At 35.8% G+C, this 13,755-nt stretch overlaps 1 protein-coding gene across 3 annotated transcripts in view; it reads right to left on the bottom strand.

Annotated features, from left to right (window-relative positions):
• Nucleotides 1-13,755, bottom strand: part of ATP11A (ATPase phospholipid transporting 11A) — a 116,322-nt gene that overhangs the window by 14,685 nt on the left and 87,882 nt on the right. For all 3 annotated transcript variants that reach the window (XM_071569772.1, XM_071569848.1, XM_071569941.1), the window contains exons 18-25: nt 13,220-13,401; nt 12,484-12,735; nt 10,054-10,228; nt 8,720-8,822; nt 8,322-8,467; nt 7,301-7,360; nt 5,650-5,777; nt 4,051-4,186 (exon numbers count right to left, since the gene is read on the bottom strand). In XM_071569772.1, the coding sequence (XP_071425873.1) occupies nt 4,051-4,186; nt 5,650-5,777; nt 7,301-7,360; nt 8,322-8,467; nt 8,720-8,822; nt 10,054-10,228; nt 12,484-12,735; nt 13,220-13,401 (1,182 nt within the window). The remainder of the gene's footprint in view (nt 1-4,050; nt 4,187-5,649; nt 5,778-7,300; nt 7,361-8,321; nt 8,468-8,719; nt 8,823-10,053; nt 10,229-12,483; nt 12,736-13,219; nt 13,402-13,755) is intronic.

Here is a 13,755-nt window from a genome sequence, read left to right as displayed (position 1 = left end):
AAGTAGACTACTACTAGAGCTGAAAACTGGATGAACCACTGACTCAAGAGTCCTCGATGTTTGTTTGGCTGCTGGTAATCAGTGAACCACAGTAGGAACAGATACTGGGGCAGATATCATTAGAATATTCCTGTCAGTGGCCTGGATGGTGACACAAAACATCATGAGCAAACTACCAAGTAATACAAAAATAGAGAACAGCCGACATAATGAATGACAGAGTTTCAGTCGAGAGGGACCTCTGCTAATTTCAGAAGCAGGCTAACAGGTATCTTAAGAAATTAAATAAGAGAAAAGCACAGATTTACACTTATGAAGGAGTAGTGCTATATAATGGAACAGACTGGCAGAGCAATGGCCCTGCTGACAAGGAAGCTGCAGTGGGGTTGCATGGACTCCAGCCTGAACACAAGCCTATACTGTGCTCTCTCTATGCATAAGAGAAACTGCAAATGGAGCTGCACTCCGAGGAACATGGCCACTGAAGAAAGGTTATTACTCCCATCTACTCAGCTAGTGAGGTGGGACCTGCAACACCATACTCAGTTTTGGGCCCCTCAGTTCAGGAGTGATGTGAAAAAAATTGGGAAGGATCAAAAGGCAGCCAACCAAAGCGGTCAGCAGCTTATGGCTCTTCTGCAAAGAGACTTTAAAGGACTTCTTTAGTCTAGTGGAAGGAAGGTTAAGGAACAACCTGCCAGATGCCCATAAATATCTGAAGAACTACAAAGATGAAGAACTGGAACAGACCTCTCTTCAGCAACAAGAAATATTCTGCTTGGGTATTGTGAGAAACTTCTTCCACCATGAAGGCAGAAAAACACTGCAATAGGTTGCCCAGGAAGGCTATGGAATTTCTGTCCTTAGGGATATCCAAAACTGGAAAAAGACTAGGCAAAGCCTTCAGCAGCTTGATTTTAATGAGCCCTGCACAAAGCCGGGATCTGAACTGGATCACATTTCATCTAAATTTTTCTGTACGAGCTTGCCCAGTATTACATCACAGGGGATCTACACAGACATGTGACCACACAAATGTGCTGCTGTGTGATAAATCCTGAATGGAGACCACAGACAGCCATAAGACAGAAATCTGCAGGAAAATAGGCTGAGAACATGATCAACTAGGAATGGAAAATAAGTTTAAAAAAATATGACTGGCTGAAAATTCATTATTTTCAGTAACCATTCCACACTTTTAAAGTGACTCTGTGTGACCACGTATATAGAACACAAGATGAAATTCAGAAAACCTTCAGCATTTTGACCTTTTACTTTGATATGTAATTAATAATTTTATAGGCTCATGCCATCACTATAATACTTTCTGTGCCCTAACAAACCCTGTGCAGGTAAAACTGGACAAGAATCTGGATCTGAATCTGGAGCTTTAAATAACACCATTTACTGACTTTCTTCCTGCAGTTAAATTTTACAATACTCTGATGTTATACCTGGCATCTCTCTGAGGGCCTAATGTCAGTCTAAGTTTCTGCATACTGAACAGTGGTGTTCACATTTCCAATATAGGCTGCTAGATGAAATAAAAGTTGAAACAGCCTTCCTCTCTGTTTTTTCGGCTGAATAGAAAGCATCGGGCTGCAACCAAATCCTTTGGCTACTCATCCATTGGCTCAGAAAGTGAGGTCACAGCACAGGGACACAAGTCCATAAAGCTGCTGATTTAGCACTGAGAAAGGTAAATGGAGCAATATGGAAAGGTGCAAGTTAAAAAAACTCACAATGTATTTTCAGCATTGAATATCTCAAATACTACTCATGCCTCAGGCAATGAATGATTCTTTTTCAAGTCTGTTTGACAACATCGAGTTTATTAACAAGTTTTTGGTATGTTCTGCTCCCAGCCTATCCAAGACTTGCCTTCCTCCTTCTGTGACTATGTTCTAATTCAGCAGTCTGCTCACCTACCTTCCTTCCTCTTGTTTTGTATTTGCCATTCTGTTATTCCTTTTAACTGAAGTCTCTCTCAACCCAGCTTAACAATTCTATTTAACTTACTCCATATCAAATGTTAAAATAAAAAAATACCGCACAGGAAATTCATTTTATTATATGGTTAAACTAAGATGACATTTGACAATGTGCATTGACTTCTACAATGCCCTCCTTTCCTCTCACTTTCTTATACAACACCAACCACGATGACATATCCAGAGTAGCACACCATATGCACAAGCAAATACCACAAATTAATAACAATTAATAGAAGATAAATCTTCAGCACCCCTTTAAACAATTTGGAGGATTTATTTAATATAACATTTATGGCATTAGTGTTACCATCAGCTCTTTTACCTCCTTTCTTGCTCTCTACCTTTTCCCTGTTCCATAACAACATATTGTTTCAGTAGTAAACCTTTCAATCTTCAAATCATTCATTGACTTATTCCAGATGTAAGCGTAATTAAATACTGGGAAATAGTCATCAACACCTACTAGCATTCATGTAAGTAGGAACTCACGTAAGTAAAACTATTCCTGAACACTTAACATTTTGAAGCCTTTAAATCTAAAATTGCAGCTCAAGATCCTTAAGTTTTATAATAAACACAGGCATGCATGTGGAATAGCAACACATTTTCTAATACACTCAGACACTCAGGACTCAGAATGCCTCCTCAAGCAACATATTTTATAATCAAATATTAACATGGGTATCTAGTTGTAGATATAAACACTCAAATTTGAACATGAGGCATCAGTCTGGCTTTAGAGCCCTACAATTTGATTGAATGTGTGCAACAGAAGATGACTAAAATTTCAAAAAGGAACCCAGTTCAGAATATTTGCAATACAAACAGTTCACAAAATTTGTATTATAACTCTGACTTTCAGGACCAAAATACAAGCAAATGTACAATTCTGAACATCTAACAGCATAATGGATCAAGAAAAGACATACTGCAGTGTACAGTTCCGACTAATGGAAATTCACTCTCTCCTTAGAAAAGCTCCTTTTAGCAAGCATTCTCTCACACAGGAGAAATTCATTTCCCTGACAGATGTCATAAAGATGGTTTTTAAAGATATCTGAATATTGCATTTCTAGTAAATGTTTATGTTGCATGTAAGCAACAAAACTGCATAGTTTATTCTCTCTCTCACTTTGAGGGTCTTTTCTAAAGCCATTCAAGCACATTAGAGCACCAACAGTAAAAAGATTCCATAGCAAAGATAGTCAGCAACAAAATGCAGGTTACAGAAAAGCACACAACAAAATAACAAAATGAAAGGAAGCAAAAAGCCTTTTTAAAGTTAGTGGTTCTTTATCAGACCTCATATACCTCAATATACTTTATATAAAGTTCCTTTTAAGTACTTACAGAGTAGCTATAAAGAACATTTCTAACTATAAGTTCAAGTAATATTTTACTGCTCTTTAACAGTTTAATTAAAGAACAGTGAAAGATGAAATGGATATCATGACAAATCCACAATAGTCTTACCATGTGAGTGCTGGTTGTCATTAGCTGAGGATAGGAAGAGAAGCAAGTAGCAAAAAGAAAAAAAGCACACAAATAAAATAGACCAAAATATCAATGGATAAAATAAATAAAATGCAAAAATTCTTAAAATTTGCATTCATGTGACTGCAAAGCAAGTAGAAATAGATTATTTTAAGCTGCCATATGTCAAAAATAATTAAACTATTAAAAAGCTTGTTATATCTAAGATCCTTTATGATCATTCATAACTACTACACCAAGTCTTTTGATATGTTAAACAGATATTTGTCAGACTCACGTTAAGCATGAAATGAAAAAGTCACTATGTAAATTCAGAAGGAATACTTGGAATTTATGACGTACATTTCTCCTAAGTTGTATCTAGTTCTGTCTCTGCTTACTGATACACAGTATGTCCCATTGCATAGTTCAGACTTTGCTGAACAGGTAACCCATCTATCTCACTGTAAGTCATAAAACAGTTATCATCTTGCATGAAATATTGAAGAAAACAATTAAAACTATGTTCTTTTGACAATCAACATTAAAAAAATTATCATTGATTGATAAATCCAACACTAACCTGTCCATTGCTGGTCACAACTGTGTTGTCTAACAATAAATAGGCACCAAAGAAAAATACCGCAGCATCAAACACTCCTAGGAATGTCCAATAAATAAAAGCACGCCAGCGCAGCAAAGCATTCTTGGCAACATCTCTGTGTGAAATAAGATACAGGCATTCATTATCAGCAGGTTGGAAAATACCAGACAAATTATGTCATTCACACTGGTTTTTGAAGAAAACACAATTGAGATATTACATGCAAACCCATTACATTTCCACACGACAACTGTCTACCACTTAAAATCCTTCCTGAAAAAGTCCTTTTTATTTATTTTGTTTTCTTTTTAACCAAACTGTTTTAACTGCTGCCTGTAATTCGGCTTATTTCAACAGTATGGTACACTCCTCCTGTGCTGCACCCATTTACTTTTTCATCTTTTTACAGACGGTATCTCTATTCCAGTATTTGCTGTGCATGTGATGATCCACTGTAGATATGATATGAAAACACTAGAGGTCTCTGGAGACTGTTTTATTTCTTATATACAGACTACTGCAACAAAACAAAAGATTAATTTTATGTGAAACGTGAAAAGAGTGGTTTTCAGTTGACTTGAAACTTCAGGTCAATGGACTTCGTGAACATTTTCCCATAAAAAAATTACAGGAATTGGACAACAACAACACTTCACTAGCAGGTATTTTCTCACAACAAAAGAATTTAAGTGTCACAGCTTTAGTTCTGGTCCACAGCATAGGTATGTATCGACTTGGCAAACAGCATAAAACATATCAAAGTAAATCAGAACACAGTTAAATGAAGACCTTGAATTACAAAAACATTTGCTACCAGCCAATAAGTTCACTGTATGAACTTTAAAGACTGTCTGATGACCATATGAAGTAATTTCTCCCTTCAGATTAACAAAGTAGATTGCAAACCCTTATATGTCCAACAATAGCCTATCTGGCCCAGACCTACTTTACTATTGCCTCAATTTGATTACCTGCTGTTACCTCTCCCTCAAATGTACTGTGGTTGCAGCTACAAGGATCAAAACTGGGCAATGTTCCTAATCTAGATGGTCAAATGCAGTTAAAACACAAGAATTGTATTTCAAGGGACTAAGAACCGAAACAAGTCACAATACCAGTGCCCAGAAGTGAGTCAACAACCTGCAAAGGACAGTGTTGGACACCACACAGAACATACCACCCTCTAATACGCCACTTTACCACTTAGTCCTCTTTTCTTTCAGAATAAAACACACATATAGGAAAAAACAGTATGTTTTCTTCTCTTAAAATATTTGTGTTCCCCATGGTTTGAGGAAATAAAGAGTACTAAAACAAATCACAATTTCACTTGTATAACAGTAATTTCTATTTTACTCTCACTCACACAGCAAGTGAGTGGTGTGGTTTGTTAATGTACATGTAAAATTACACCACTGTACTTTGTAGACTGTCCATGTGTCTTCAGCCCTTCTGTCGCAGTGTATCTGATGTTCTACTGCAGCCTTGTGGCATAGAAATCCTCAGGACTTCTGCTGTAACAGAGGTAGATGCCACAACTGACAAGTCAAACTTTGAGGCGCAGTGTATTAATTTTACCTGTACAGGGAAGGCTCTCTCTTGAGTGTGTCTGCACTGACATGTTGTTCCATTAGACCGTAGAAGAGGATAGGAAGGGAAGTGAAGCTGATATTGTACAGTGTTAGATAGGCAGTATCGTACAAAGTCTGAAGATGGAAAACAAGTAAATCAGCTATTTTAATTTAAAATTAAAACATAAAATTAAATTCCCTGCATGACACTTGATTTAAAATGTAGGAGTCACTTTTTCAAGAAAAGTGACTCCTACAGAATGGAGGCAAACATCCCTGAACAGCCACTAACTGATAAAACTCTGCATTTGTACCCCATTCACCTGGAGAACAAGAGATAAACTTTTAGTCTTATATCAGCCCCTCCTGCTGAGACCTACTGCAAACTACCCAAACTGAACAGCTGATTCTTGTGGAGGCAGAAATTCCTCTCTGGCACACCCACACCCCCCCTTCCCTTTCATATCCTCTATATAACATGGAGACATGCAGAGAGGAAGGGGGAATAGTCCAGAGCTCTTCAGCTGTGGCTGACTGCAATGAATAAACATCCCAGTGTGTCTTTGATTCTTCTCACTGAACTACTTTTTCATGTCTGTCACTGTAATTAGCCCTCAAACAGACGTCACCCCATAAAAAGAGTTGTTTATTATTTATTTCGCAAAACCTATTTGGTGATCATTTATGCTGCAAAAATTGCTGTCAAATCCCCTTTTTTATTCAGAAATTATATTTGGCACTTAAAAGAATAAAATCAAACTAAATTTTCACAGCATATGTTTTCATATCTAAATACTAATGATGCTTGATAAAAGCCTACAAAGTTTTTACCAGTCACTTGAAATTAAAACCAAAACAGACAAAATAGTTCTGTAATTTTTACTCTTCCAGGAACTTTTTTCCTGAGACATTCAACAAATTCAAAGCAACAGTACTGTTATTTCTCAGTTAAATCCTACTCTTGCCTATTTGAATCCTGAAAAGGTAAACCTTTTTTGGTCTAAATTTGGTCATTCCTTTCTTTGGTTTTTGCTCCCTCACTCAGAAGAAAGAGGTCGATCTTTTCTGCACAAATTAGATGAGAACAAGGAGAAGAGAAAACACCAAAAATTTAGGAATGAGAATAGTGGATCCTCTCCTGAATGATGGCACACTTCTGGTGAGAGCAGTTCACTGTTTCTCTATTTTTTCTGGTTTTATTTTTTCTTTTCAACTAAGTAAATGCTGCTATTTGTCTAAAATTTGTGACTTTTACTCATACACATCAGAGAAAACTAGTTTACTCTGCCTTTTTCCTTCTGGATTCTAAAAACAAACAACTAGTTCAATTACTCCTCTTTCAGGATTTCTTCCATCCATGTCCAATAAGCTTAAACTTAACTGATTCTGCATTTCCATAGACATTTCATTTTGCATTGCCATTTCCAAATTTTGTGTTCCTGTATTCCTTGACTTTGTAAGTAACATTGCTTTTATGATAATTCATAAAACTGATTTCTGTAACTTAACTGAAATTGCCACTGAAAACCCTATACAGCAAAAGTGATGTTCTTCTTTTTAAAATGTGTGAACTAACAGAAAAATTTTCTCAGAAGGATCTATTTTTTAAAAAAAAGCAAAAGAGAAAACATGGCATTGATGGTAAAAGAACAACTAACCTGTTGTGAAAACCCACAGAAGAACTGATATAAAAACTGAGGAAAAATGAAGCAGACATTCTGAAAGACAAAGTGACAGTCATCAAGTGAAATGTGAGCACTAATTTATATGCTGTACAAGGCTATAGCTATGTATGTCACAGTTTTATAACACTAGTGATAGTAAACATTGCAGGAATGGTAGAAAAAGCTGCATGTATTAAACATCAACAGTCACATCTTGCAGTACTACCATTGAGAAAAACAATTAAATATTTTGAAAGCAAACATATAAAGCTACAGTTTCAAAATTCAAGGGCAACGAAAATTGTGATCCAGGAGCACAGTCCAGTTAATACAAGGCAAATATAGGACACTCCACAGGATGACACAAACCATGATAAGTAAGCATGGATTGTTGTGTTAGTATGGTTTCCAGCAAAGCAACTTAAAAATGTTTCTAGCTGTGACCACAAACATCATCCTCTTCTAATTGTACATATAATCAAACACTAAAAACCTGAATTATTCTTTGGTAGTTCCTTTCTATAATCTTCCATTCCTTACTGAAAGAACTTCCATTGGATCCCAACATTCAGAAATAGCAAAACTGTCTAAACAGAGTGATGCTCATTAAAACCGTTCTCCATCTACACTATCCTAATAAATTTAGCATAACTTAATTTACATTAGTTTCTAAATTCTCAAACACTATTTCCAATGTGCTTTAAAAGGTCACTGTTGAGACAACCTGCAAGGTACTGGAAATAAGTAGAACAGTCTGAGATGGAATTTGTAGAATATGAAAAAATAAGACAAGGCAAATTTTGGTTTTAAACATCAGTTACAGAATCTATGTATGTAAAAGCTTCATCCTCAGGATACAAACAATAATCCCATTTCAGCATTGTATCCGGCACTCAACAAAATCTCTTTATGGAATTATTGCTGTTTTGTACAATTGGCTGCGAAACCTGTATCTAGTTAGGTAATACCATGGAAGTTTTTGAGATTTATATAATTAGAATAAGCATTGTCCTACCTTATAAAAGAAGTATTGCACAAGTTCAGATATCCTAACATAATAAAAATGCCCATGAACAAGCAACATTTTTTTCAAATGTTTAAATTTAGGTATTGCATAGTCACTGTTTCTTGCTGCTTGACGACCTTCTTTGCCAATGATTCCTTAAAAAAAAAGTAAGCCATTTAGTAACTAAAGGACTACTAAAAAGATAAAATTATTTGAAAAATGATGTAATACTGTTATGACATTGATCTAATAGGAGATCATCACTGTATCTCATACAATTCCTGGGATAAATCTGTTAAAAGTCATCTATGAAATGTATAACCTGATTCTTTGAGACTGCTTGTTTTTAAGAAATAAATTGGTCTTTGTCATTTCACTTGAATTAATATTCTAAAAAGCATGCTTACCTATACCAACATGTGCTTCTAGAATCATACTGACATCATTTGCTCCATCACCAATTGCTAATGTGATAGGATGCTCCTTTGATAACTTAATTAATTTTACAATCTGGAAAAAAAATAGTGTTATAAACTCTTTTCTGTAAATGGTTGGCTTATTTTGCATGAGTGTACAATAAGATAAAAATTATCAAGATGGTTACATAAACTCTCTGAATGGACACAAAACCAACATTACCCAATACAACTACTATTATGCATAAAGATCACAGTTTCTTCATATTACAGAATATTTGTTTCAAAAGTTTTTCAAATCCTTCCAAACTACTTTGGAAGAGATGGGACAGGTGGAAGGAAGAGCACAAAGCACAATAAAAGATGTTGTTGGGATTGCTTAACGCTGTTTAAGTGTATGAATAAATTCAGAGGGTTCCAGAGACAGAGTGTACAATTTGAAAGAAATCCTGAAATTAAAGACTGAAAAATTCTGCTTTCTTAACTGTGCTGAACTTTTTTCTTATTATTTAAGAAAATATAATAGGACTGTGACACAAAAGCAGTCCAAAAATTTAACTTGAAATCTCTCCATTGCAAATTATCACCTCTGTACATTTGGTACCAAGTCAACTGCAACTAAAAACTTCTACGAACTTCCACAGAGTTGAAGTGCTGGCTAAACATGTTTGTTAATGTGAATAAGGGTTACACATGCTGTCCTTGAGCACTGAGATAAAGACATGACCATTTGAAAGAAAAAAAGAAGCGCATATTTCCAACGCTTGTTTCCTTAAAAAGTTCTTCAGCTATCTTGAGACGTTTCAGTAATGGAAGGGCATGTTTTACTTGATACAAACAACAAATGCAACAGTCAGGAAGTACTTAAAATGATAATGCACACATTTTTTCATCTGGATTTTCCTTTAGTGGTTTTCCATGTGTGTTAAAAATAGAAAAAAACATCACTCTACAGTAATAAATAATGCAGGCTCTTGCAGTACCACCAGATAGAAGACTATTCAAAGCTTGTTAGGTTAAAAAGAGAGCAGTTAGTTCAGTTACCAAATATGTTCATTTTTGAGCATATACCCACCATAAAATTTGCACAATATGTACATAAATCAAATTCAGGTGCACAGCTGGGTGCAATTTTAGCATATCATTACCTAAACTGCTTGCCAGCAGAAATTCTCCCTTCCCTTTTTTTTTTGCCTTCCCCATTTTAGAACATACCATTCATTTCTGTAATATTTTAAGTTATCATAATAGGTCATACAGAATATTAACCTTCAGTACTTAGATATGTGCACAGCTAACAAGCAGCTATGAAATTAAACACAAACCTGTGCTTTTTGCAGAGGTGCCATTCGACAGCATAACACTGCGCTGCAATTCCTGCAAATTTCAAGAAAGAGCTCTCTGTAGTTACCAGAGCTCCCATCTTGTCTTGGTTTCATTATTAATGATAATGCTGCTCCATCAATAATTAAACCATAATCTTGCATATCAGTTGAAAGTCTGTTCAGGGATAAAATATAAACTGTCACTATAGAATTCTAAGACAATTTTAAAATCTGGCAATAGTTCTTATGTGAAAATAATTAATGAAAAAATAATGAGTACAGAATACCACAAAATTAATTCACTTCTAAAAGACATTTCTTGTATAAGACTGATATTTAAGACATTTTAAAATTTCAGGTTATGTTGAAAATATTCAGTGCTTTATCAGTTCACAGAAATCTGACACCTCAGTGACCTCACTGGTGAGTATGTGTCTAATTAATGACCTCTCAGTTTGGTTTGAAAGGGCTCCAAGAACTGCAGTGAGGTAAACCAAGTTGCAGGAATAAAGTTAATTTTGTGGACATTTAACAACGCAAAGAAAAAAAGTTCAAGGGAAAGGCCTTTCATACTCTGAAGATGAAAATACTTTTTTTTTCCTCCCTAGGGACCTACATTAAAAGAGTAAGCCATACTTTGAAGAAAACAGCTAAGAGAAATCTGTTGGCCTGGATAGGCAAGGCCACTATCTACATTTACAGTATGGATACTTTGCTTAGTGTGGTGGCTAAGCCTGATACACATATAACAGTAATTTTAATCTTAAAATGTAACAATTACATATGTTACCTATAATATTATAATATAGTAGGCAGTTAAATGCCACCCTGACACCCGATCCCGTCAGATCTCGGAAGCCAAGCAGGGTCAGCCCCGGTTAGTATTTGGATGGGAGACTTCCCAGGAACACCAGGGGCTGTAGGTTCTAGTCCTGAGGACTTCACTGTCACTGCCCAAGCTCGCTTGGCCATGGCAGATGAAACTCAGGAGTTAAAGGGTGAGGCCAGTTCTGTGCATGCTGTGCCTCACCTAAAAAATCCACTGCACAGGCTGGAAGGGCATACCTATGTGGGGAGAGCCCTGCCCAAATCTTTGTTCGCCAAGCCTAGCTAGCCTAGCCATCATAATATAGTATTTTTTATATATATATATATATATATATATATATATATATATATATATGTATATACATACACACACACACCGCAGTATACCTGTGGTAACTTGAGCATTGCTAGAAGTGCAACCATGGTTGCATGAAGCAGTTTATCCCAATAACACATGCTAAACAATGTGGGAAGATGGTCTGCATTACAAGAGCCGCTTTCCGCAGCACCTGAACAAGGTACTTCAGAGCAGCCTTGTGTTTGCCTGCATTACACAGCAGCCTCGGGCCCAGCTCAACATTGAATTAACATACACTGAGGTTTAGTTTTGCTCTTTTCAGTGCTCCAAGGTTATACAACTGTGCATGGGTTTCCAACAAACATAGTTTCACCAGGATCAGTGTTTGTGAGAAAAACACCATATTTATTAACAGCAATGTAGTTTGGGCATCTCCATCGTCACTATTAGAACACAAGCTACTTTTGGCAAATAATAGAGTTCCATAAGCTTTATTTAATAACAGTTCACAGATCTACGTTCAGCACTTTGCTACCATTGGCACAAATAGGGCAACACCATTCGTGTACAATGATTTCAACTAAAGAGTTACTGAGCTCAGGCAGTGTACTCAATGTTTGGTGTATTATAGTGAAATATTTTCAGCCTGAATTTGAATATACAGGCAGAATCCTGTTATTACTATCTTAGCACATTCTCCAACTCTAGGGCCAAAGGCAAAGAAATTCCAAAGAGTTTTAACATCTAGAAAATTAGCATTGCACTAAAAGTTAAACAAACATGTTTAATCCTACCTTGTAAGGCCTGTGGTACTTAAGTTAAATGTGGTGACAGAAAAACAGGATTTAACTGAATATACAAATGTTCTTGATTAGACCAATGACATATTGCTGCTCTCTGTGGCCTTGGTCTTATCAAGAAAGTCATATCATATACTAACTCTGGTTACATGAATGTATCACCTATTTTCTTTTTAGAAGTTGAAAACAGTACTTTGCTTTAGAACCCTTTTTTTTGTCCCAAGACAAACAGTTTTGCAGTGAAAAAATAAGTAATTACAATATCAGTTGTGATTTTTCTTTTAATAGTTAAAGCAGTAACATAAATGAGAGAAAGAATCATGACTGAAAATTTAAATTTATGTAGATGAAATTTATACTTATTTGCCATACAACAATTCACACTTCAGCAACAGAAACTGAACCATACTATCTGGCTGCTCTTAAGTTAATCAGTCATCATTTAATTGTTTATGAAATGCACAGAAGCTCATTCCTGGCTTGAAAATCCAATTTTTTCCTTACCCTGAGAAAGTATCCCTGGTTAAGCTGCCATTGTGTCTTAGGACAGTTTTGCTTAGGTCAAAAAGCACATCGTGTAAACTCTGTTCCTCAATTTTCTTCGTGGTTAGCTCAAGTATTTGTGTATTCCTTCGGAAGAGTTTGCAAGCATAGCAAGTAGCTGCAGCAGTCTCCATTTTGTCTCCTGTCAGAACCCAAACTTTAATTCCTGCTTTCTGGAGTGCTTCAATAGTGTCAGCAGCTTTTTCCTGTAATCTGTAAAGTCAATTGACAACACATATTGATGGATGGCTTGAAAAGGAGAAATTCAGAAGTCCTTACTGAAAGATTCTAAATAAAAAATTCCAATAGAAGTTATCAGATATAAGAATTTTCACCAAAAGTGTGACTCTAAAAACATTCAGGGGACCAGTACATCGTTTTGAATCTTTTAAAGATCTTAGGATTGTTCCTTTATTTCCCCAATACCCATATTGTAGTTCCTTCTTCCAAAATTTTTCTCTCCAAATTTATCAGTGAAATATTACATGAAATGCACGCAAATGGCTCGAATACACTGACTTTTATACCCCTAACTATTGTTACTAGCTTACTAAATTATAAACTTACCATGGGCAACTTCAGTAAGTTAAGGGTGTGGAATTGATTCAAATAAATAATTTTTCAAATAAATCTCTAATGCAGAAAAAACTTCAATTATTTTCATAACATCACTAAACAAACTTAGAAATGCACTAACCGATCTTCAACAGCTGTAGCACCAAGTAAAATGAAATCTCTTTCTATCTTCTCATACACTTCTGCCAATTTCTTGTCCCGGTCCTGGAGGGCCAACTTTGCATTCTGAAGCAGCTTCTGTACATTGCTATATTCTTCTGCTGTGAGCTTTTTATACGCAACGCACAATGTTCGTAGTCCCTCCTAAAGAATGAAATCAAAGAAACAAAATGCATCTTATAAAGCTCCTCTTAGACTTCTTGCTGCTGTTTACACCAGAATATCTGAAAAATGAAAATCATTTTACTATTAACACAGAGAGTCCACTATTCACATTTATAGTGAAGTGAATATAGCAGAAAGTGTTACAGAACATGGTTCAGCTTGATTATCTGCTGCCCTGTAAGCTGTTACAACCTGAGACACAAACCTCAATCCTCCACAAGAGAAGAGAGCTCCGTGACACCCAACTGGATGTATTAGAATACCAGGGAAGCAAAAGTTTCCTTCTCTATGTGTATAATTATGAAGGATGAGTCAGAATAAATAACAATATTA

Source organism: Pithys albifrons, chromosome 1 (assembly GCF_047495875.1).
Source record: "Pithys albifrons albifrons isolate INPA30051 chromosome 1, PitAlb_v1, whole genome shotgun sequence".
Lineage (NCBI taxonomy): Eukaryota > Metazoa > Chordata > Aves > Passeriformes > Thamnophilidae > Pithys > Pithys albifrons.
The sequence above is the reverse complement of the archived record's forward strand: the minus strand, read 5'-3'. Positions and strand labels throughout refer to the sequence as shown.